Source organism: Mytilus galloprovincialis, chromosome 6 (genome assembly GCF_965363235.1).
Source record: "Mytilus galloprovincialis chromosome 6, xbMytGall1.hap1.1, whole genome shotgun sequence".
In the NCBI taxonomy this organism is placed as follows: domain Eukaryota; kingdom Metazoa; phylum Mollusca; class Bivalvia; order Mytilida; family Mytilidae; genus Mytilus; species Mytilus galloprovincialis.
Window position 1 is genome coordinate 58705104 of NC_134843.1, and position 27151 is coordinate 58732254.

At 33.1% G+C, this 27151-nt stretch overlaps 1 protein-coding gene and 2 long non-coding RNA genes across 8 annotated transcripts in view; 2 read left to right on the forward strand and 1 right to left on the reverse strand.

Annotated features, from left to right (window-relative positions):
- LOC143079982 (uncharacterized) overlaps nt 1–3085 on the reverse strand; it is a 250721-nt gene extending 247636 nt beyond the window's left edge. For both annotated transcript variants that reach the window (XR_012979576.1, XR_012979575.1), the window contains exons 1-2: nt 2859–3085; nt 694–904 (exon numbers count right to left, since the gene is read on the reverse strand). This is a non-coding gene — a long non-coding RNA (uncharacterized LOC143079982). The remainder of the gene's footprint in view (nt 1–693; nt 905–2858) is intronic.
- The window catches only part of LOC143079981 (short transient receptor potential channel 7-like), a 121098-nt gene extending 102596 nt beyond the window's left edge, over nt 1–18502 (forward strand). For all 3 annotated transcript variants that reach the window (XM_076255611.1, XM_076255612.1, XM_076255613.1), the window contains exons 15-16: nt 15672–15738; nt 16702–18502. In XM_076255611.1, the coding sequence (XP_076111726.1) occupies nt 15672–15738; nt 16702–17267 (633 nt within the window). In that variant the 3' untranslated portion in view covers nt 17268–18502. The remainder of the gene's footprint in view (nt 1–15671; nt 15739–16701) is intronic.
- Nucleotides 6745–13840, forward strand: LOC143079980 (uncharacterized). 3 transcript variants are annotated; one of them, XR_012979572.1, is made up of 3 exons: nt 6745–6785; nt 9776–9865; nt 13038–13839. It is a non-coding gene; the product is annotated as an uncharacterized LOC143079980 (long non-coding RNA). The 3 variants fall into 3 exon arrangements; XR_012979574.1 differs by having other exon boundaries at nt 6750–6789; nt 13038–13840; XR_012979573.1 differs by lacking the exon at nt 6745–6785 and adding an exon at nt 6814–6890.
- Nucleotides 18503–27151: the final 8649 nt, after the last annotated feature.

Here is a 27151-nt window from a genome sequence, read left to right on the forward strand (position 1 = left end):
GTTTCATACTTATTTTTTGTGTTGTTGGCTTGCTGTCTCATTTTACAGTTATACATACATCAATAATCTTCTTCTTTATTAAAAGTAAATATGGGATATTTTTATTTTTATAATCTGAAAACATTATATTTCTATCGAATAACTTATTACCAAGTTCACAAACACCAACGTGTTTGTTAGATACTTATTTTAAGACATGTATAAATGTTTCAGACCATATAAGTATTTGGACCGTACGTTTATGGTCCGAAACATATAAGTATACTCTTACAGTCTGACCATATGCATACAATCAGACCATTTGAGTATACCCGGTACTTGTACTGTCTAATACCAGAGCTCAACCAAACATGTATTTTTATTTCTACTGCAATTAAACTTTTTGTATTAATCTATTAAAGATTTCAGTTATGTTGATCTGTAATGTATATTTGTTTCTAATAAACTTGACCAACTTCTTAAAATTGGGCAGACTGTACGCGTAGTCTAAATACTCATATGTTCTGGAACATAAACATGATTAACAAGCATTCGACAGGATGTCATGCTAAAATCCCTTAATATTAGTACTAAATTTTGAGTATATATATGTAAATCCACAGGCTACTTACTGAAATTAAAGAGGATACAATTTAGAGGAAGGACTGGACAGATGAATGCACCAACACTATTAAAACAGAGCATAAAACTTACCAAAAACAAGATGTTTTACATTTATCCTTCAGAAGCAGGAAAATTGAAAGTTTTTTTTTCTTTCTCTGCTGTCCATGGTATAAACTTTAAATTCATTCATGCAAAATATGAAAATCTGCAAAAGTAGGACCTTGAACCTCAGCTTATCCACATTTTGACTTTTGAGCTGCATATTTTTTTTTCTTTTCATCTTGCTGACAATCTACATGATCTAAACATAAAAAAAAATGATAAAAACATAATTCTAGATTAACTTTGTGTTTTTATTTTTGTTGATACAAACAATTTTTCCCAGCTTAAAAGGAAAACATCATCACAAAAAAGGAGGTCATACTAACCTCCTAAATATTTAAACAAACCAAAATAATTACTTGATTAAGATCTTGTCATAAATTAATAGCATTGATACTCTTATTTTTGAAGACCATATATATATATATATGTCTTTTGCATACTTATATTCCTTTGTACAACAGTATGCATATTAAGATTGATTACGAGGACTTAAATGTTAAATTAGCATGATTAATTTTACAGTTTCTCAGCTCCATGTGTACAATATGAGAGTATCTTGCAATACTGTATATTCTGATATTCAGAACATATTGTGAGGTTTTTATTAATGCAAATGAGAGCTGTATATCATTCTCATTTCTGAGACATATTTATGAGCTGAAGACCAGTGCCAAAATTTCCTCACTGCATTGAAGACCCATAGGTGACCTTCGGTCGTTGTCTGCTCTTTGGTTGTCACTTGTGTTGTTGTCTCTTTGACAAATTCCCAGTTTCTACTTCCCATTTTATAACATGTATGCAGATTTTTCGTAAATTACAATAATCAATCACGCAATTTTGTCCATTATTTATTTGTTATTGAAAATAAGCAAAAATAAATGCACACAAAATTTAACATTGTTAACAAAAATGGTTAATAAAGGCTTTTTTTAAAATTCAAAACAGTTGCCTACACCATTAATTTCCTTGTTTGATTTATTTCATATTTTTAAAGCCTTAATAGCTAGCTAGATGGTATGCCTGGATGGATCCAGCCATTTTATAAAGGGGGTTCCCTGTTCCCAACCCAAGATTTAGGAGGGGTGGTTCCAACTATATGTTCCCATTCAAATGCATTGAGTGTCCAAAAAAAAGGAGGGGTTCCAAGTTGAACTACCAACCCCTAGAATCCTCCCCCTGTGATCCGGAATTTTTTTCACTTAACCACTGGGGATCTCAACCATTTAAAAGTTTTTCAAACATGTGAGGGTGGGGGTGATCCCCCATGGACTCTCCTATATTTCATTTGATGTGTTTTATTGTTCCATACAAGAATATATATGGTTTAGGGGTGGGGATCTTGACCGTTTACAAGATAATAGCACATTCTCAAATTGAACGGGACGGGGTGACCCCCAGGGACTTCCTTTTAATTTTAATTGATTTGTTTTATCGTCCCATTCAAGAATATATATGGTTTAGGGGTGGGGATCTGGACCGTTTACAAGATAATAGCACATTCTCAAATTGAACGGGGATGGGTGACCCCCAGGGACTAACCTTTAATTTTAATTGATTTGTTTTATAGTCCCATTCAAGAATATATATTGTTTAGGGGTGGGGATCTAAACCGTTTACAAGATAATAGCACATTCTCAAATTGAATGGGGTGGGGTGACCCCCCAGGGACTTCCTTTAATTTTAATTGATTCATTTTATTGTCCCATTCAAGAATATATATGGTTTAGGGGTGGGGATCTAAACCGTTTACAAGATAATAGCATATTCTCAAATTGAAGGGGGTGGACTCACCCTCCCTTCTTTCTTCCCCCCAAAATACCTGATCCCCCCCCCCTTTCCTCATTTCAATCACCCTGATATTGTGATCTGATAGTTTTATCACTTACAATAGGAATTGGTTTAAATTCCCCAATTAATTCTAGTCGGTCAAATATATGAATAAATTGATTTAAATTTCATTTTTGATAAAAAAGGACAACAGTTTTCTATGGTTAATAGAACTTGATAGTTACTAATTTGGGAAGCTTTCAAATTCATAGCATGCCGGTGTCTGTGTTCAAAGTGCTGGGTTTTTTATCACCCTCGTTGTTTGCGGACTAACGATTTAGGCCTGTGGTGGATAATAGTGTGCGTGCATTAATTTTCTATACCTTCTTAATTAATATTTTCAAATACTGACGGCAAGTGTTGTAATGTATCAGTGTCTTATTTGAGACCAACGTGCTATTTACATGTGCGATCGAAAATGCAGGGGAAGGAAACTTGTCAATTGTGTTTATTTTTAATCCAAAATAAAATAAGCCGCCGTAAAATTAATCTTGGGTTAATTCCTCAAATTGATGCAAGAGGCTTCTTTTTTTTTAAGCTATATTTTTAATGACTTACACTTTTTACCATTATTCTCTTTCTTTCACTATTCTTTATTCCTTTTTTTCTTTGCCCGTTATTCTCTATACCCTCTTATGATCTCTTATGTGGACTTTCGGTGGTTTATTTTTTTAATTAGTTCTGTGATAAGTCAATATTTCATGCAGGTTCATGAAATAATGGTTTTATGCATATCAGCCAAGATTGTGCGTGGAATTTTAATAAACAATTCAACACCACATGTTATGTGAATTTGATTAAAATCGATGAACATGAATTTGACAGCTAGTGACCCTTTTACAGGTAAAATTCAATTAACAAATTCTGACCTACTGGCAATCAACACCAAATTACCTACTTGCTGTATATTGATAAATGTGATTGTAGGTCAATACCTCAACATCGTGAATACGCCATGTGAGGTGTTGGTTATGTGTGCTACGGGGTCACTGGTGGCGCCTTCAAAACAGAAAAAAAAAATCCCAGTAAAAAAGTGTGGAATTTTGTTGTTGAAAATTTAAGTTGTAAATTCCTGAAAAATGTACTTAATTCCGTTCAACTGCTAACATGTAAGTTCGATACGAGAATAGGATAAAAAGCATCCGAAAAATTTGTGATCAGTAATTGAAGAGCAATGGGTAAAAAAAAAAACTGAAGAAGAAAAGTAAAAAGTAAAAGAAAGTCGTTGAATTAATTATTTTACAATTGTTTAAATATATGAGAGAATGTTTTAGGCAAATTGTCTTTATTTACAAATAAATGTATTTAAGTTCAGGAAATGATTTATTCTTCTGGCGGCTTCAAATATTTTTTTATCAATAACTTATACACAAGGAGACATTTTTTACCTTTGACAGCATGAACCGCAGTTAATTAGCAAACACAAATTAAGACACAAAATTCGTTTACAAATAAATTTTATAGAAGGAAAAAAAGGGGGGGGGGGGGTAATACGCTCACATACTTCTAAAAAGATGTGCATATGAAAGCTGTCTAAAGATAATTTTAAATTATTTCAGGAGTTTTGAAAAAAGAATATATATATAGAGTTTAATTTTCGACGTCTATACTGTTACAAAAAAAGGTGATTCTTTTTAAAGATTTGGTACTTCAGTTTCGACTCAAAATTTCTTTTTAAATTGTTAGATGGCAAACTATTTAGGATAAGATTATATCTGTTCTTTAAGTATTTATGGTGATATTGGCGACGAGTTTCATTATATTATAGCAAGGGCTTGTACAAGTTTTTTTATTAAAGAATTTCAGCAATATAAATAGACGAAAGTAGGCAAACAATTATTAAGATCTCCAAGCGGGCCAAATTGTACATCGAAAAAGATCTATATTTCTAAACGTTTTTAAATGATATAACTTGAATAGAAAATTTCCCAACTATGTGAAGATTCTTTATATTTCTAAACGTCTTCGATTATTACATACCAAAGAAAAATTTATTTAGCATATTCATATAATTTATATTTTTTTCCAAGTAAACTTTTTTTTGCAAAGTTTACTTCTATGTGTTTATAACCATCAACAGAGACACATTATTAAAGATCAATTGACAAAATTCAAATGATGATTGGTATTGAAAATGATCATCGGTCATCCGTGACGTATTCTAAAATCCTAAATAACGGCGCATGTCGATAGATAGATAGTTTATTAATTATCGTCTCGCCATTTAAATTTCACCAAGGGGTTGAAGCAATGAAGGACTTTATAAAATCAAGGATGTGTATAGTTACTATACAAATCCTTGATAAAACCAGAGACATATAATACAATTATATTATATGTCTTTGATAAAACTATGTACATGTACTTATTAATATTTCTATAACAAATTATAAAAACGTTTAGTGTAAAAATCATCGATTTATAAATGTCTCTTATTGCCTAAAATATATTTGCAGGTTTTGGCATTTTTGTAAATAACATTAATGTTTTGGCATCCCAATGCAAAACACAGGTGACAGCCGATTCAAACTTAAATAACTTCTTTAAAGTTGGTTTTATTTTATCAGAGACATATAATACATGTATTATATGTCTCAATACATGTATTTATGTCTCAAATTTTATCAAAACAAAAATTACAAGATTATGAAATAAGTTATGAATCGAATGAATACCCTCAACACTAAAATACATGTCCTAAGTGACTTTTTATGTCTTGCGTGCACCGAGGAGATCCTTAACGGTTTTTAGACGTACCATTATTATTTATGCATATATTTGAAGCATTTTGTACTTTATAGGTATTTATATGTGTGTATCAGACAAAATGACTTCCCAATTAGCAGAGGCGGATTTAGGTTTTTTTCCAGCCCCACCCCCACACACTAATCTTGGAAAATGGGAGATTATATAGGGAATCACTGAAGCATGACTGGCAGGGACCCCCTCTTAGGCAGTCAATGGGTCCCCACTTATGAAAATTTCTGGATCTACCACTGCTTAGTTCTAGTTATCTAAGGTCCTAGTGTGAAATATAACCAATAGGAATTGGTCTTTTTAAACACTTTTACATAGGCCTACATGTATACGTTTTGTCAAGGGTTGGTTCATTACCGACCGTGCAAGGGCTGTATAGCCAGTCAAGGTCGTTAAAAACTTCCATTTGTTGGTTCATGCAATATTGAAATTATGATTACTCAATGCGCAGTTACTAGTTACTGAAGTTGATATTAGCTACTTTTCTTCTTTATTTCATATAATTGATTTTTTGATTTTTTTTCTTCGAAAAATTTGTGGTGTTGAAATAGGGAATAGACACAGATACCTAAGCACATTTAACAAAAGAAATTTTGTGTAATGTCATCAATTTGTATTACACGTAGACAGGATGTTCTCTAGAAACTTTACGTTATACACACCGGAGAGTACACGCACTGTCGTAATGGAAAATTGCTGTATGTTATAATTACCTGTAATCAGCTTTGCAACAAATCAGTTGACTGACCATGTCATTACAGTTCAAACAGATTTCCCTCAAATCAAAATGGAAGATATATATATATATATATATTCGTTTTTATATCTTTAAAATTTAAAACTTTAAAAAGTACACTTTGACAAAATTATGAAATATAACGAATTGAACAATTTAAAATAGTATTTTAACAAAGTTCAAGATATATAATTTTACAACGATCCTAAAAATATCCAAACAAACGATAAATCTAACGATATGAACCTACGCAGTTTTATATTACAATTAAGACTGACACACACCAGTTTGCTAACTCAGTGTGCTGGGCCAGGGTGCTGGGTGAGGTGTTGGAACCTGATATACATGAATCATTAAGTTACAGTTCTGTTAAGATTTGACTGCCTTTTTACAGGGAATTTCTATTCTTACAGTTAGTGTATACTGTTCCTGGCTTAAAATGATTCTCTGCTCAGCAACTGGTGCGTAATTAGCATTTTTTTCACGTGATTTTATTCAAATATCTTGTAGCAGTAAAAAACACAATTTTTCAAATAGCTTTATTCAGCTTTGAATAATTATAGCGAAAAACAGCGAACATGGGAAAATGAAATGTTTTTAGTAGCCTCATTATTAAATCTCCCGGTGAGTGTCAAATAAAGAGGTTCTCCGACTCCGTAATACTTGGAAAATCTTATCTGATTCAGGATCAATTCATCGGTTACACTCCCCTATCACCTGAGTGATTCTTTGTTTTTAGCTGACATTCTGAAAAAAGGTGTGTAAGTGTTGACTCGCAATTTGCATGATTAATAACAGATATCGACTCGTTACCCGGACAACTGCAAAAAACAATTATTCAGTTTACTGATTTAGATGGAAGGTAAACGGACAGAAAGTCGCAGGACAAAAAGTCACAAATTTGATAGGACAAAAAGTCACAAACAAATTGTTGACAATTGGTTTGAATATATATGAAAAAGATCTTGAAATATTTTCTTTTTATTACATATATTCATTTTCAATTTAAGGAAATTGCTCATAGAGCTTGATAAACACGATAAATGGAAATGTATTAGATTTTAATCTTGCAAAGGATATATTTATGGGGCCATATTTATTGGCAAATTGAAGCCATTTAAGTACCAAGCAAATTTGAAATTTTGTTTTCATAACAATTATTTGATTATTATTGATATTTATTGAATAAATTTTAATTACTAAGTTGCTTCTTAAATAAAACTTCAAGAAAAATACAAAAAAAAAGTGTTTTCTTGTTCAAAGAAAAATAATCTCTAAACTGAATTGTGACTTTTTGTCTGTGACTTGTTGACCGTGACTTTTTGTCCTGTGACTTTTTGTCCTGTGACTTTCTGTCCTACATTCAGATTGAATAGGGGTTTGGTTGACCCTGTCTCCCTCTATCTGAGACTACTATCTCAGTGATGAACTTAATGTTTTATGTATTGTGCTTGTCCTATATATATATGTTGGATAAAAGCTCTAGAGCTTATGTTGTATTGTATGTATAACCAACTTTAAATAAATCTTTTTTGTTAGCCCATAACAACTAACAAGTAAGATTTAGGTTTCTTCTTTTTGTAATACAAACAATTATTACACCTTGAAAGGATTTTTTTTTACTATGACGGCGTCCAAGAAAAAAGTTGAAATAGCTAGACACTAACTTTATATTGGACCCTAGTAGCTTTATATGTGCTTGTGGTTGCAAATGTAAATGCATGGATGCCTGCTACACTGTAGAATACATAACAAGGAAGCTTTGCTTTGCTCTTCATGGAGTACGAACTCGTCTTCATAATTAAAAACCTTCCGCCAAGCAAGCGTAAGGGTCTTTGACAGTAACCAACACTTATCTCACGAGGCGTACCTAGTATGTCTTTTTAGGTATATATATATATAAACATTTATTCGTCATTGTGCAAAGTGCTCCTTTGAAGGAGGGATTTTCTAAACCAGAACAGAACAGAATAGCCATGCAAGACTTTATTATCATTTGGACTAATATTATGGCACATTTTGTCTTACCACAGGGATTTGTGTCAATTTATCTGGTTTTCTATCCTCTGACCTCATTTTCATGGTTCAGTGGTTATTGTTAAGTTTTTGTGTTTTGGTCGGGTTTTCTAATATTGTATGCAACATGTCAAGTATATTTGTTGTATGAAAATTTTTAGGGATGTACATGTTAGACTGGCATGTTTTATTCAATCTTGACCTCATTTTTATGGTTCATTGCTTAATGTTACCTTTTTGTTTTTTTTGGCCAGTTTCTCTATTTTATTATTTTCAAATTAGCAAAAGGTCAACTAGGTGCATATGTCTGACTGAGAAGTTTCATCTTACTTTATTTTCATAGTACATATAGGACAATAAAAAAAAGAAGATGGGGTATGATTGGACAACTCCCCATGAGAGACCAAATGAAACAGAAAATAACAACTCAAGGTCATCCTACAGCCTTAACAATGAACAAATATAAAAAAGAAGATGTGGTATGATTGCCAATGAGACAACTGTCCACAAGAGACCAAAATGACTCAGACATTAACAACTAAATGTCGCCGTACGGCCTTCAACAATGAGCAAAGCCCATACCGCATAGTCAGCTATAAAAGGCCCCGATAAGACAATGTAACACAACTCAAACGAGAAAACTAACGGCCTTATTTATATAAATAAATGAACGAAAAACAAATATGTAACACATAAACAAACGACAACCACTGAATTACAGGCTCCTGACTTGGGACAGGCACATACATAAATAATGTGGCGGGGTTAAACATGTTAGCGGGATCCCAACCCTCCCCCTAACCTGCGACAGTGGTATAACAGTGCAACATAAGAATAAACTATAAAAATCAGTTGAAAAAGGCTTAACTCATCAGATGGACAAAAATACAAGTGGACGTGGCCGGGTACTTGTACATCCCTACACAAAAAGACACAATGAACAGATCTGAGATTACTCCCAGTTATACTGCATAGTCAGCTATAAAAGGTCCAGAAATGACAACGAAAACAATTCAAACCAGAAAACTAACAACCTAATTTATGTACAAAAAATGGAAAAACAGTTAAATGTTACACATAAACAAAGGACAATCACTTCATTATAGGCTCCTGACTTGGAACAGGCACATACATGTATATTATGAATGTGACAGGGTATAAGGAACTATGAAAATGTTTAGCTTTTGTGGTTTGGTTTATTTTCCAGATACTGTAAGCAATAAGGTCACTTTATTTAGTGAACGGAATGATTGTAAGATGCACATGTCTGTCTGTCATATTTTATATGACCGTGACCTCATTTTCATTGGACAATGAAACACTGCATTGTTTATCATAATTATGCTTAAAGTTACAGGTAGATTATATTTGTAGGATATGTAACAATTGTAAGGTGTGCATGTCTCTATGGCAGATTCATAAAACCATGACCGCATTTTATGGTTCTTTGGTCAATGCTAAGTTTTCTTGGTTTTGTCAGATATTATAAGCATAGGTCTACTTGTTGTACGAAATGAATGCAAGGTGTCATATAAAAAAAGAAGATATCTGTTTGCCAAGGTTAATTTTACTAAGACCTCATTTTCATAAAACAATGATAATATTAAACAGCAAGAATGAGAATCAAGTCAAAGTTATATACAAATGAGGCAAAATTTTCAGTTGCCTACTTTTTATGTATTAGTAGTTATTTTTGTCATTAAATGATATTGTTTACCCTTTTATGTGTAGGGCAAGAATATTAAAGATATAAAAGGGAAACTATAAACAGAAGAAATTATCAACAAAAATAGATTTACAAAGGTCAACAAAGCCTAAATGGTAAGTCCACTGTTGAAAAAAGTTTAAGCCCTTGAGTAATGATTAAATATTTATTAAAATAAGATGTGGTACGATAAATGAGAAAACTATCCATCAGAGTTCAATTAAGTGGATGTAAGCATTGTAATTACTTATTAGAGGCCAATGATGACCTGTTAGTAATGAAAAAACTCATACCCTATACATGATATAGTAATCTATAAAAGACAACGCTAACAAAATTTGAAACAAAGCATCAATTCAAACTTCAAATATACCAGACTAATTTATAAAAAAACCAAAATATTATGAAAAACAAAAATGACGGATATGAACCAACATCAACCACTGAACTATGTACAAGCTCCTGATATTGGACAGGCATAATATGGCTGGGTTGATATAAAAATAAGAAGCAGTCTGATTTCAAATAAGACTTTTCTCCAATAGAGATAAAATGACATTTAACAATGTTTAAGGAGGCTCGAGGGTATAAAAATTTCAGAAAAATATTAAATATTTTTTTTTTCATAACTAATTTTATTTATAACTTTATTAGTTTTTACCTTTTCATATGGTACAGAAATCATTCTAAAAAATCAATTCGTTTTGGCCCCAGACAACTTTTAAAATGTATATATCATTGAAAAAGCTCCAAATTATCTCACTTTGGTGCAGAAATGCCATTTTTTGGCATGAAAATTGTAATATCTTTTTTAGCTCATCAGTGACCTATATTTTTCATTATCATTTTCAACTAAATTTACTTAAACTAAACTATTGTAAAATTTAAGCGATTTCTGTAATTAAGTTCTTTTTTCATTTCAAAATTACCTCTATTTCTCCTATTAGTTAAACAGAAAAAAAAGTATCTTTACAAAAATGTATATATATGCTTCTTTCAAAGGCGGATTGTGAGTGTGATTGAATGGTGTCCCCATTTTTAGCTCACCTGGCCCAAAGGGCCAAGTGAGCTTTTCTCATCACTTGGCGTCCAGCGTCCGTCGTCGTCCGTCTTTGTCGTCCGTCGTCGTTAACTTTTACAAAAATCTTCTCCTCTGAAACTACTGGGCCAAATTGAACCAAACTTGACCACAATCATCATTGGGGTATCTAGTTTAAAAAATGTGTGGTGTGACCCGGTCAACCAACCAAGATGGCCGCCTCGGCTAAAAATAGAACATAGGGGTAAAATGCAGTTTTTGGCTTATAACTCAAAAACCAAAGCATTTAGAACAAATCTGACATGGGGGTAAAAATGTTTATCAGGTCAAGATCTATCTGCCCTGAAATTTTCAGATGAATCGGTCAATCAGTTGTTGGGTTGCTGCCCCTGAATTGGTAATTTTGAGGAAATTTTGCTGTTTTTGGTTATTATCTTGAATATTATTATAGATTGAGATAAACTGTAAACAGCAATAATGTTCAGCAAAGTAAGATCTATAAATAAGTCAACATGACAAAAATGGTCAGTTGACCCGTTTAGGAGTTATTGTCCTTTATACTCAATTTTTAACCATTTTTCGTAAATTAAAGTTATCTTTTACAAAAATTTTCTCCTCTGAAACTACTGGGCCAAATTGAACCAAACTTGACCACAATCATCATTGGGGTATCTAGTTTAAAAAATGTGTGGTGTGACCCGGTCAACCAACCAAGATGGCCACCTCGGCTAAAAATAGAACATAGGGGTAAAATGCAGTTTTTGGCTTATAACTCAAAAACCAAAGCATTTAGAACAAATCTGACATGGGGGTAAAAATGTTTATCAGGTCAAGATCTATCTGCCCTGAAATTTTCAGATGAATCGGTCAATCGGTTGTTGGGTTGCTGCCCCTGAATTGGTAATTTTGAGGAAATTTTGCTGTTTTTGGTTATTATCTTGAATATTATTATAGATTGAGATAAACTGTAAACAGCAATAATGTTCAGCAAAGTAAGATCTATAAATAAGTCAACATGACAAAAATGGTCAATTGACCTGTTTAGGAGTTATTGCCCTTTATACTCAATTTTTAACCATTTTTCGTAAATTAAAGTTATCTTTTACAAAAATTTTCTCCTCTGAAACTACTGGGCCAAATTAATCCAAACTTAGCCACAATCATCTTTGGGGTATCTTGTTTAAAAAACGTGTGGCGTGACCTGGTCAACCAACCAAGATGGCCGCCATGGCTAAAAATAGAACATAGGGGTAAAATGCAGTTTTTGGCTTATAACTCAAAAACCAAAGCATTTAGAGCAAATCTGACATGGGGTAGAATTGTTAAACAGGTGAAGATCTATCTGCCCTGAAATTTTCAGATGAATCGGATAACCCGTAGTTGGGTTGCTGCCCCTGAATTAGTAATTTTAAGGAAATTTTACTGTTTTTGGTTATTATCTTGAATATTATTATAGATAGAGATAAACAGTAAACAGCAATAATGTTCAGCAAAGTAAGATTTACAAATAAGTCAAAATGACCTAAATGGTCAATTGACCCCTTAAGGAGTTATTGCCCTTTATAGTCAATTTTTAACAATTTTCATTAATTTGGTAAATTTATGTAAATTTTTACCAAATATAGTTCTCTGTTACTAATGGGCAAAGTTCATTATAGATATAATTGTAAGAAGCAAAATTGTTCAGTAAAGTAAGAACTTCAAACACATCACCATCACCAAAATACAATTTTGTCATGAATCCATTTGTGTCCTTTGTTTAATATGCACATAGACCAAGGTGAGCGACACAGGCTCTTTAGAGCCTCTAGTTTTAATTTAATTTTTCTATTTTTCTATAAAGTATAAGATAAAGTTCATTTATAGAAAAATATAGCGTAACCCTATATTACATGTTTTAAGAAAAAAAATTGATTGAAACCTGTGAGCCCCCTTAATTTAACAAAAATAGTTCACTGTACAGCCTTTGACAATGAGCAAACGCTATACCGGACAGTGGTTTTAATAACAGCACAACATTTGAACAAATTGTAAAAATTTGTTGCAATGGGCTTAACTCAACAGACTGCAACAAGGAACCAAACAATAACCAGTAATATGTAAATCATAGACACAAAGCACTGAAATAAGAGTACTAACAATAGATATTTAAATGAAAGTTTATTAAAATGTTCATAAACATGATAAAATATTCATTTTATTGCTGTATTTCTCTTCACTGATAATTTTTGAGTTTTGTGTATTTGTAGGTCAGACATCTCGGTTTTCATGGTCATCATTCAACAGATCAATACTGAACAGAAAACTTGGAAGATGATATTTTTCTCAACAGTGCGACTTTTTTTATTAATTTGAAATGGAATGTTTTTTTCTACATTTAATAGAAAAAGGAAATTTCAACATAATGACTATAAACAAAAAGGAGTCATATCATCACGATCATAGATGCTCAAGAACTTGATCATGTAAATGCAACAATGTAATTATCAATTGAAAGAAGGAACGAATGAAAAAAATATTAGTATGTTGTTGTCCAAATAAACCTGCTTTGTCTTCTCATTTGAATCGCTCCATCCAATAAAGATGTACCGAGGAGGATCTTTGAAGAACAGATTGAAAAATGTTTTGTCTAAGAATTGCAGGAATATTCTAGTGGATGAAATAATTTATTGACTTGACTCTTATATAGTGGACTGAATAATTGTACATAGCAAGCAGCGAAAAAGAAAACTAAAACTTTAACACAAAAAGTGTTTAAATTATAAATTTGCAAATATAAGCATAATATTATGTACACCACAAAGGTATATAATTCAATTTGTTTGCATATTCAATCATGTATTGCAATGAAACTATAACAAAGAAAACCTTACTTCATGAAAAGAGTAAACTATTCAGTCAGAATATGAAATATTTTTTTCAGTTCTATTTTTCATTATAAAATAAACAAGCCAAAGATTTCAAAACAATATTTTTTCATTTATTTAAACATGTCATCATTTTGTTTCAGTGAAAGAACTTTACTCTTTGACCTTAAATTTTATTATACATTCCAAAATCAGAATTATAATCTTTATTGTCATATTAACAAATAAAAAACATGTTTGTGACAAAATGAATTTTTTTTTAATAAAATATAAAAAAAACTTGTATACATTTAAAACTTTTTACTACCAAACAGCATTCATTGCAACATACACATACTGTATATTTATATCTATATATTTATAATTTGAATCCCATAGGATTTTATTTTGTCCCATGGGATATTAAAAATCCCATGGGATAATAATAATCCCATGGGATTTTTTTTGTCCCATGGGACAACAAATATCCCATGGGACTACAATTATCCCATGGGACCAAAAAAAATCCCATGGGATTTAACCAAAATCCCATGGGATAATGGTAAATCCCATGGGATTTTGCCCTGTCCCATGGGATATTGAAAATCCCATGTTTTTATAAATCAAATAGCAAAATAAATATAATAGTAACAGTAGAAAACTAATGAAATTATTGAATCCCATGTATTTCCGCACATTTTGGTTATATACATGACACTGTAGCTCTTATTTGAGGCGGCGGCGGATTTGCAAATGAGTGTTTTGCAAATTTAAAGTGTCCAGTGTTATTTGTTGAATATTTGCTAATAAAGGAACATAAACAACTTAGCCTAGACACTTTAATTTCTTAATCTGATCCTACCGGTCTTTGTTTTGAAATACTAACGACATACGTTAAGCATCACCATTTTCCACAGTCTATGCGATACTGTTACTATAGAAATGATGTGCATATTTAACAAAAATGCACACAACAAAATACAGTAATTAAGACGAATACAACGTTTTAACCGGAAAATAAGAAATTTGGCATTACTAATCAACTTCTATCGTGTATAATGATTGAAAATAAATCTTCCTAATTTTATGGCGAACGAAGCGCATTTAAAGTTTATTTTTGTCAGGCCCATAATAACACAATCGATTTAAATCCAAGTATGTTTAAATGCATTTTAACGCGAGCACCTGCATAACAAAAACGAAATTGAAAAAAATATTATTGACTTCGTGTGATTTCGAATTTGCCATTCCAATTTAGATTTTGTTTATAGATTACTTTAATCAGAAACGCTCAAACCCAAACTTATCAAACGAAATATATATATAAATACTTGAATATTTTAAGAGTTATATTTCCCAAAGGGAACATATTTATAAGTTTAGAAGATAAGGTATGATGGCCAATGAGACAACTACATGTACGCAATAAACTCAAATGTCATTAATCTGAATCTAAATAGAATATTTGAAATTGGTATTGTTTCATGCAGTGTATATGTTTGACCATAACTAATTTTATTTCATTTAAGAGCAATACATTGAACTTTAAAAAAATGTAGCATTGCTGTAAACAAAAAAAAAAGATGTTTATTCATAACTAACTTCCTCTGAATTACTGTAATTTGTATCGAATTTGGAAATAAAGTTCTTGCATCATTTAAATAAGGTAGGTCGATATTTTGTTCTACAAAAGTGTTACAATTGATCTTAAATATATGGCTAAAATGTCTGATGTTACAATATCATAACAAGGTACTGTTGATTTAGAAACGTTCAAATATTTGCTAAGATGCTCATCAATGTTTTATATAAGGTTAAGCCTAACCCTATCTTCTGACAAGTTTGTTATAAAAAAAATCATTAGTAGTATTTTCATTACAAGTATACACACTAAATGAAATGAAATGAGTGTTTATATGTATACATTGATAGTTAAAAAACCAAAACGAAAATCATATTATTTGATGATTATAATCTTTGCAGTTGACCTAGTATAATACGATGTGTGATTAATTGCATCATCATAATATTTTTTAGAGAGTAATGAAAAGAATTGTAAAAAGGTACATATTTGATGTCCAGAGAGAAGATGATGCAAGCGAAGGTTAATATTGGTTATATAATTACAGTAAATATTCTCAATTTTTTGATTGCAAGACATTAAGCATGTTCATAAAATATTGCTGAAAATACCAAAGGAATATTCAAACTCATTAGTCGAAGATTTACTGACAACGCCAAATCAAAACATGGAAAGACAAACAGCAGTTTAAACAACACAATATAGAAAAACTATAGACTGAGCAAGAACCCTACAACAAACCCTTGGTTGAACAGTAAAGATAAGCAGAAAATTTGACATCCGGTGTGTTGCTCATTCTAAGTAATTTTTCAATGGTAAAAGAGAGCCGAAAGAAACCAGAGGGACATTTCAAACTCATAAATCGAAAATAAACTGACAACATGGCTAAAAAAGAAAAATATCAACAGACATAATACACAACAAATAAGACAGATCAATAGAACAGAGCAGATCCTGCTCTATATGTGGCATTCAACGTGTTGGACGCAATCGATGATATAAAAATTGGGAAAAAAGTACATTATTGAGGCCCGAATCAGGTATAAAATGCCTTTAATAACTAATCAAAAAACAAACAAATGTATTCTTTTAAAATTAGGAGATGATGTATGGATAGCAATGAGTGAACTATTAACCAACGTCAAACTAACGTTGATCATGTTGATTAAGGCAACTTTAAATCAACCATAGAAATTCAACGACTAGCAAAACCAATACCATTAGCATGATAAGCTACAAAAAAGCCTGACATAACGAATTCGTGAACAATTCAACTCAAAACAGCAATGGTTTGATAAATGGTTCGACTTTAAACCAAATGTTACAGATAGCGGCCAATGAATGACAGATTTTATTATAAAAAAGATATATTCGCAAGTCTACAAACATTTAAGTAATACTAAGCATGCATTTTGTAACATCTTTATTGCAATTTTTCGAAAGGTTATATTTATCAAATTGTGCATCGATTTTCTTTTTTTTCAGTTGATTTTGACGAGCTTAAGCAAGATATTTCAAGTTTTCGATACGAAATGCTCAATTATGTATCAAAGAAGGATACACATAATGAACTGTTAGCAGATAAAGTGAAATACTTAGATTTAAAGTTGAATAAACTTATTGATCAACAAAATATGTTAATAGCATCCCTATTGAATACAAATAACTCTTCAGATCAATTTAGAAGCTTAAGTGTGGCTTCGAGTGTAAGTACTTGTGATTCAGAAATTTTATCAGGTAGTGGAGATTCTATTTCAAGCAAACGGAATATACCCAATGGTACATGTTCATTGTTACATGATATTCAAGAGGAACACATAGGAGAAACATACAGCTCAATACCTTCTGCCAACACCTCCAGTGATGTTAGGCAAAGAACTCCATCAGAAAAACGTAGGAAGTTTCAAAAGGATGAGAAGGAATTAGATCCCGTTTGTACGGAACAAGTTGAAATGACTGTTTTTGACAGAGAAGACTTGAAAGAAGTTGTTGTAGCTCATGATGAATTATCTTCATCCCGTTCAGGGTCCATACAAGATTACCATTTGTAGTTGCAATTATCATTATAACTTAAAGTGCCTGCATTTGTTATAGAATATTTTTAACCGGAAAGATTTATTTTAATTGTTTTCTGGGGGGATATAAATTGGAAGAAAATTAGCCAGGAAAATCTTATATGTAAGAGGACCTGATTATAAACTTCAAGCTATCTTGTTGTAAGATGTATTGAAATTGTTGATATTCATTTGAGAAGGTACGAACTTGGGTCTAATTTGGCTTAAATATATACGTTCTTAATACCCCAGTCCCACTAGGCCACGATCGCACTACGATCTGTGAAAAAAATGCAAATTTTGATGATCGTAGTGCGATCGTGTAGATCGCAGTAAGGTCGTATCACGGTCGTGGTGAGGTCTTCAAGATCGTGAAGAGCGTGGCCAACTTTGAACATATTCCAAACAATCGTGGTGCGGTCGTGGCGAAATCAGGTCGTAGTAGAAGCGTAGTGAGAGCGCACTAAGATCGTAGTAAGATCGCAAAGGTCGCTGTACAGTCGTAGCGAGAGCGTAGCGAAAGCGTGATTCTATTCGGAGAGACTGCGCTACTATCGCACAGCGACGTTATCACGACCTCACTACGACCATCACGTTCTCACTGCGACCAAACTACGCTTCTGCTACGACTATACCACGCTGTTCACGACCATAGTACGATTCTAGCACGCCCTTGCCGTCCTCATCACGCTCTTCTTACGACCTGACTACGTTCACACTACGACCATCATTCTCATTGTCATTTTCACATAAAATATATAAAAAAGCTCCCTAGATTTGTAATTATCCATTTGCTCTAACGGCTCAACCATGCTTCTCGTTTTTATATAGATTAGACCGTTGGTTTTCCCGTTTAAATGGTTTAACCCTAGTATATTTTGGGTCCTTTATAACGTGCTGATTGATGTGAGCCAAGGCCCTGTGTTGAAGGCCGTACCTTGGCCTATAACGGTTCACTTTTGTAAATTGTTACTTGGATGGAGAGTTGTCTCATTGGCACTCATACCACATCTTCCTATATATATTGATACATCTGTGTCATCTCTGCTATCGTTCACTAAGATATCGTCATTGAGCTTTATGGACCAGCAATGGGTTGTAATTTAGGTTGGATTGGTCGGTCCGACATCTCTGCTTGATCAGGATTCGTTACTTTGCTCGCTCTGCCTCTACATCAACTCCTACCACAATGCCCACGTGTTCTGGTAGATTTTGGTGGCATGACTGTATTGTTTCGAAGATTTAATCAGAAATAGAAGGAATTGAACTGTATTGATATGGAACACGATGTTGACGTTATTGCTGAGAACGTAGTAAGATCGCGCTATGAACGTAGTATAATCGTGGTAAGAACGTGTTATAATCGCAGTAAGATCGTGTTGCAATCGGATAACTCGTGGTATGGTCGTAGTGAGAACGTGAAGAGCGTAGAAAGATCTTGATAAGCGTAGTGAGGTCGCAGAATAAGCGCGGTGAGAACGTGGTATAATCGTAGCGGGATCTTTGTAGAAGCGTAGAAAGGACATAGTAGCACCGTGAAAGCAACGAAAATTAACATTTTCATGCCGCTCATACCGCAACCTCACCACGATCTAAATTTATTTTAGATCGCGGTGAGCGTGGTGCGATCGTGGTCTAGTGGGACTGGGACTTAAAATTGTGCCCATATTTGAAATAATTCCAAAACATGTTTTTTTTTCTCTCGAAACTATGCCAATTGAAAGCAAAAATGGATATGAAGTTATTAAAATTAAATGTAGAAAAAATATAGCACACATAAATAAATTTAAATAAAACATTATATTTTGTCAAAATCTTATGCATTTACTCTTAGTAGAATTTGTTTTATTATCGACTATTATATCAGTTTATAAAATGTCATCAATATAAAGTTACTGGTAATATTTTTTAAAGTCTAAACAGATGTTTGAGAAATATTTTAAAACTACTGTATCGCATATATTCTCTTTTTGTATTGTTTAGCTTTAAGCCAGATGATCCCAAGGTTGTACCTGATCTTTTTGTGACATCTGCATTATCTATAAGTATGATTTCTATATTCAGTACGCTGTGATATTTTATAGTTGAACATTTGAATATTGTTACTCATAAAGGTAAAGACGATGCCTTATTAAATCATTTACACACAAACTTTCATGTTGCAGTACTTAATTTGCTGTACCGTATTTGCCCTTAAAATATTAATTTGTTGTACGTAAACACTTTTCAAAGTTGGAAAGGTCATATTGAAAGCATCACGCCAATGCATGGGTTCTGAAACAAGCTATGAATATGTGTGTATGCATTGGTACAGTAAACCCTTACAGCCGATTGTATTGAGTGTGTAGGCAAAGGTAATATTTATTGTTAGCTTGCTTGTTAGCTGAACCATGAATTCATTATTAGGTAAGGTATACTACCCTCCTGTAGAAGTAGCTTAGTCCTTCAGACAAATAGATTCAATTTGGTTATCTGTCGAACACGTCGACTCTTAAAGGGGGATATTTTACCTATCATAATACTAATGAATTCACGGTACAGCTAGCAAGCAAGCTAACCAAGGATACTACTTTTGCACACACACACTCAATGCAATCGGCTGTAATTTTCATAATTTTAACAGTTTTGGTTTGTGTTATCTTAAAATTTCTTAAATATAAATATTAAAGCAGCTTCAAAGTAATAAATGTTTTACACCTGAAGCCTTTAGCCACCACTGGACTCTAATGACCATTTTCTAACATAAAGAACTATATGCGTTGCCTTGAAGCTTCATATACATTCATTATATGTTCTGTACAAAAATATATATTTTTGGTTATTTTTTCTTATTGACATCACTAAATTAGAATGCAATTGCTGAATAAAACAGGAATATGTCTTACTCAGCAAATTACATGATATTGTTTTTAAAAAGAAAATTCTATTATCAAAAGGGCAGATATGAAAGTAAACACAAAAGATGAAATATCCTTTCTTCAATTCAATAGACAAATAAAGATGTATTCCGAAATTTTTACACGTGTGATGTTCATGTGTCAATATTTTGTAACAGACGTAAATAACTGTTCCCCCCATGATAGATATTGCTACGTTTGTCCATGATTATAATACTTCCATGCTTAAATTTTCCTCCAGCTAAGGGTTTTATGTCTAACAGCTGCAGTTTCATCTTTTCATTTTAGACTTTTAAGCAGTTAAGGAACTGAACGTATGAATGTTTAAAGTTAAAAAAAATATTGCATTAGATATATCAATTAAACTGTTTCTTACCTGTACAAATACACTTATTAGTTATGTTCCTAGCATATGGTTCATACCATGTCCAAGCAAGAACTATGTTATCTTCTGGACACATTGTTTGACAATCTCTTGATAGTTTATTGAATATTTCACATTATTGTTAATCTTAATATTTTAAATATTCATTTTCATTACAATTTTATATTATTTCCATTTTATATATTATGCATTTGTTTTGTATATTGTTGGTCAAATAAAAGTTTTATTCGAACTGTTGAATTTTTTGTAAATATATTAATGATCATTATGTCTTCGAGGCTTTGATACCTCACGGAGAGGTGAAGATTCTATGTACTGTCAAATTTATAATGCAAAAGCTCTAGTAATAAGATGCGGCATGAGTGCCAACAAGACAACTCTTCATCCAAATCAAGATGTATTAAAGTTTACAATTATATGTCAAAGTACGGCTTTCAACACGGAGCCTTAGCTCACAGAACGGCAAGCTATAAAGGATCACACATTGACATATGTAAAATAATTCAAAAGTTAAACAAATGGTCTAATCTTTATAAAAACGAGAACTTAATTTACCTTTTTCTGACCAGTTTTATAAAATAGTTTAAAACAAGTACAATTTTATATATGAAATGAATGTGAAGAATGATTTGTTTCAACGTTTCTTATAGACACAAAACACAAGTGTAGTACTGTTTGTTTCTATGTATAAATTCAATCTATTTTGATAAAAACAGCTACCATTGTATTATTCAACAACATGTTTTGGAGACTTTTGTGTATGTGCAACCGAGAAAAGCGTTAAAAAAGTGGCACATCTAATTTGTATGTCTGTATTTATTATTTATGTTCATATTATGTTTTACTTTCTTATGAACTTATACCGAAGTCCCACTAGGTCACGATCGCACTACGATCTGTGAAAAAAAGCAAATTTTCACGATCGTAGTGCGATCGTGTAGATCGCAGTAAGGTCTTATCACGGTCGTGGTGAGGTCTTCAAGATCGTGATGAGCGTGGCCAACTTTGAACATGTTCAAAACAATCGTGGTGCGGTCGTGGCGAAATCAGGTCGTAGTAGAAGCGTAGTGAGAGCGCAGTAAGTTCGTGCTAAGATCGCAAAGGTCGCTGTATTATCGTAGCGAGAGCGTAGTGAAAGCGTGATTAGATTTGGAGAAACTGCGCTACGATCTCACAGCGATGTTATTACGACCTCACTACGACCATCACGTTCTCACTGCGAACCAACTACGCTTCCACTACGACTATGCCACGTTCACACCACGCTGTTGTGGTCGTAGAAGAAGCGTAGTGAGAGCGCACTAAGATCGTAATAAGATCGAAAGGTCGCTGTACCATCGTAACGAGAGCGTAGTGAAAGCGTGATTCTATTCGGAGAGACTGCAGTTACGATCTAACAGCGACGTTATAACGACCTCACTACGTCCATCACGTTCTCGCCGCGGCCCAACTACGCTTCCCCTACGACTTTACCACGCTGTTCACGACCATAGTACGATTCTAGCACGCCCTTGTCGTACTCGTCACGCTCTTGTTACGACCTGACTACGTTCATACTTTGACATCATTCTCATTGTCATTTTCACATATAAAATATATTAAATCTCTCAAGGTTTTGTTTGTCTATATGTTATTAGGACTTCTTGTCTATTGTCTCTAACGGCTCAACCATGCTTCTTGTTTTTATATAGATTAGACCATTGGTTTTCCCGTTTGAATGGTTTTACACCAATAATTTTTGGAACCCTTTATAGCTTTCTGTTCGGTGTGAGCAAACTTTAAGGCTCCGTGTTGAAGGCCGTACATAAGCCTATAATGGTTTACCTTTATAGATTGCTACTTGGATGGAGAGTTGTCTCATTGACACTCATACCATATCTGTGTCAACTCTGTTATCGTTCACTAAAATATCGTCATTTGAGCTATATGGACCAGCAATAGGTTGTAATTTAGGTTGGATAGGTCAGTCCGACATCTCTGCTTGATCAGGATTCGTTACTATCAGAGCTCCCTTTGCCTCTACATCAACCCCTACCACCACGCTCACGTGTTCTAGTAGATTTCGGTGGCATGACTGTTTTGTTTCCGAGAAATCTACGTATTAATCAGAAATAGACTGAATGGAAATGTATTGCTATGGAACACGATGTTGACGTTATTGCTGAGAACATAGTAAGATCGCGTTATGAACGTAGTATAATCGTGGTAAGAACGTGCTATAATTGCAGTAGAAGCGTGGTAAAATCGTGTTGCAATCATATAACTCTTGGTATGGTCGTAGTGAGAACGTGATGAGCGTAGAAATATCTTGATAAGCGTAGTGAGGTCGCAGAATAAGCGGGGTGAGAACGTGGTATAATCGTTGTAGAAACGTAATGAGGACGTAATAGCAACGTGGTGGCAACGAAAATATACATTTTCATGCCGCTCATACCGCGACCTCACCACGATCTGAATTTATTTTAGTTAGCGGTGATCGTGGTGCGATCGTGGTGTAGTGGTACTGGGCTTTTTTAAACATTGCAATAGTTAGGATTTGGGTATAAGTAAAAAATAGCAATAGATTTGATAAAAAAATATACAGCACTGAAAACGGACACGTCCAAGTATAAAGTAAAATCACAAAAATACTGAACTCAGAGGAAAATCAATTCGGAAAGTCCATAATCACATGGCAAAATCAAATAACAAAACGCATCAAAAATGAATGGACAAGAACTGTCATATTCCTGACTTGGTACAGGCATTTTCAAATGTAGAAAATGGTGGATTGAACCTGGTTTTATAGCTAGCTAAACCTCTCACTTGTATATTTATATTACCTAAAAAGTAATCAATGCATTTGGTAAATATTAAAAAGAACGGATGGATGTTACAATTTTGAGTGGCGTTAGATAATTTGTTTTGCAAAATGTCAAAACGGACGTAAGGCCTTCAACAATGACAGAGCCTTTATCACATAGTCAGCTTTATAGGGCCCCGAAATCACAAATATGAAACAATTCAAACGAGAACACAAACGGCATAATTAATGTACAAAAATATAAACGAAAAACAAATATGTAAAACAGCAACAAACAACAAAACTACAGGCTCTTGACTTGGGCCAGGCACATACATACCGAATGTGGTGGGATTAAACATCTTAGCGGGACCCCTCTCCCCTGACCTAAAACAGTGGTGTAACATTACAGCATACGATCGAACTGTAGTCAGTAGGAAATGGGATGACATGTCAGATTCGAACAAAGCACAAACAAAAGTTTACATAGTTTATAGATATAGGAAGATGTGATGTGAGTGCCAATGAGACAACTCTCCATCCAAATAACAATTTTTAAAAAGTATACCATGTTTACTGCAATGGTTCGTTTCACATACAGAGGTCTTTCGCAACCAACTGCAACAAAAAACGAAGTTGTCGGTGCCATATAGTTTTACCCTTGTCCGTAATTCCGAAATTCTGTAATTCCGAAATTCCGTAATTCCGTAAATCGGTTATTCCGTAATTCCGTCATTCCGCAACAAACCATTATACGGAGTTTTTTTCTAAACGCCTTCAGATATTGGGCTGATTTTTGGTACATGTATGTGAGTTAAACATGATTAGTTACAGATCAAGTTTAAGTTTCGTTCCGCTCTGCTATTTTTTGCCGAAATTACGGGCTTTGGACTTTAAAAATTGTTGAAAATCACAGTTAAACAGAATTTTTTTCCTAAACGCTTTCAGATATTGGGCTAATTTTTTGGTATGTGAGTTACTCATGATAAGTTGCAGATCAAGTTTAATGTTTGTCCCGCTCTGTTAATTTTTGCTAAAATTAAGGGTTTACATCTTTGAAAATTGTTAAAAATCACAGTTATACAGACTTTTTGTCTATACGCCTCCACATTGTGAGCTGATTTCTGATATGTCAGACTATCATCATGTTTGTGTCCACATGTGTGTTATTGAAATTGCAGATTTTTCAACTTTTTGAGTTGGGTCATTCGTGTCACTTTGACACATCTAGTAGAGTTTCAACTACATGTAGAAAAGAAAATCCATTCCTTTCATAAAATACACCATGAGCAACAACCAGTTTTGATTCAGACTTTCCATCCACAAAACTGTTGTTTAAGATGATTATAAAATTGAAAATGGAAATGGGGAATGTGCCAAAGAGACAACAACCAGACCATAGAGCAGACAACAGCAGAAGGCAAAAAAAAAAAAAAAATACGATATATTATTTTTTTTCGTTTAGTTTCTTGCGTTTCAATATAGTATTCACTATATTATGTTTTAGGTGTATTTATCAATCAAATCTTGAAGATCATGACTTAATAATCAGTTTTATTTTTCTGAATATACACTGAACGATATATTCCATGTACATTTGTAGATACCAGAACAAAACAATTCTGAATTTTGAGCTGTTTTGCCTCGCGAACATTTTCGTTATTGTTTGAACTCATATAGATCTACAACATAACGTCATAAACAACTCGATTTGAGCATGACAAAATAACGTGTTATCCTGTGTTATCACTTTGCTATTGGCACAATAACGCTTGATTTGGTTGAGATGAAATATACAATTTGTTGATATTTTTATTAAATAAAAGATATTAAAGGCATGCAACTCAAGATATTTCATTAGCTATCCGCATCTTAACATATATTTATTAATTTACCGATATGTTTATCAAATTAATGAATATATTAAAGGCATGCAACTGAAGATTTTTCATTATATTCCGGATTCTTTACATATATTTATTACTTCCACCTTTATTAAGTTCAGTCATTGGTAGGGTTAACATAGGCCTAGCCTGTTGGTCAATAAAATTCAACGATTTTTGCCGAAAATTAAATGTTTAACACTAAAGTAAAATGGACTATATCTTTAGTGATTACCTCGCTTTGTATGGTTTCAACAAGGAATTGTATATTTAAATATACAAGTCCTTGGTTTCAACAACTACTAGAACACACACGCGAAATCGCGGGCATATACAGCTTGTAAACTATTGTAGGATGAATTTTGGTAAAAGATATTATGACTGGAGAATTTCATATAAGGTATCAAAAGCCCTCTCCCTTTTTTCCAAAGTCCGTTATGTGTTTCCTTTCTGTTAAATTCAATTATTTTTCGTGTTTCTGGCCTTATACCACAATTATTCTTCCTCTTTGCTACAATGCATTTTTTGGTAAAAGTCAAATTAAATTAAAAATTTGTACTGCTTCAAACATGAAATAAACGAAACTGCTTATAGACCATTATTATTCTAATAAAATGTGCTTCTAGGACAATCCATCAGTGCTGTTCCCTTTGAGAGCCCTATTAACATGCCAATGGTAGGATTTGAATCTCGTATGAATGACTAAGGCTCATTTGAGGGGTGGTCTGAAGGGCCCTGATCCCGAAATCCCGGATTTAAAAACATGAAATCCCGAGGTGCGTATTTTAACGAAATTCATATCTCGACATCCCGAAATTAAAAAAAATATATTCCCGCATCTTCTAAAGATCAATCCCGTAATCCCGAGCTTTAAAACACCCGATCCCGACGTCCCGAATAAGTCCTGCCTCCCTCTAATCTCTACCCTACTTTCATTTTGGCCAAATCACTATTTTCACTTTCAACAATAATTTTTTATGCCCAGTTTATGGGTATTATGTTTTCAATATATATAAAAGAAGATGTGGTATGATTGCCAATGAGACAACTGTCCACAAGAGACCAAAATGACACAGAGATTAACAACTATAGGTCACCGTACAGCCTTCGACAATGAGCAAAGCCCATTCTAGTCTGTTCGTCCGTTCGTTCGTTCGTCCGTGCGTCTGTCCCCCTTCAGGTAAAAGTTTGAGTCGAGGTAGTTTTTGATTAAGTTGAAGTCCAACCAACTCGAAACATACCCAATTTCACGGTCCACTAAACAAAGTAAATGCTAGTGCCGATGTGGCATCCGCATACTATGGACACATTCTTGTTTCCACATGTTTTACTTATTTCTGTATATATGCAACTGGTATGACCCCTTAGATAGTAAATATTTCAGAAAAAAATAGACAGAATACAGAGAGTCTCTGTACATTATAGTAGTATAATCGTAGTTTACAGGTGGATAAACGCGAAAACATAATTGTCTCTAAAGAGGTATATGAGTTGTGGTTCTTGCGATCTTAAAACCATGATATGGAGAACGCTCTGATTGGCTTATTTATTTTTCAGTTTTGTAATCTATCATACGATTGGTTGTTCTTGTGCATGTTTACATTTTGTAAAACCGGAAGTCTTATCTATGACTTAAAGTCAGTCTGATAACGGAAACAATATCCGGACACCTATTTTGTCGTTTTTCTCCCAAAATAACTCAATCTGAATAAGAATGGATGACAAATGCGACTGTGCATGTACCCTAAAAACACAGGCATGATGATTAATTTATTGTGGAAGGAAGAGAAGCGACACACAAAATGATGTCTGCTCGTTTAAAAGTATAGATTCCAAGTAAGATGCTTACACAAAATAGATTTTTTATGATACTAAGCTAAAATATATACAATAAAAATTCTCTCCATTTTGTACCAATATTAAAATTTGGCTAT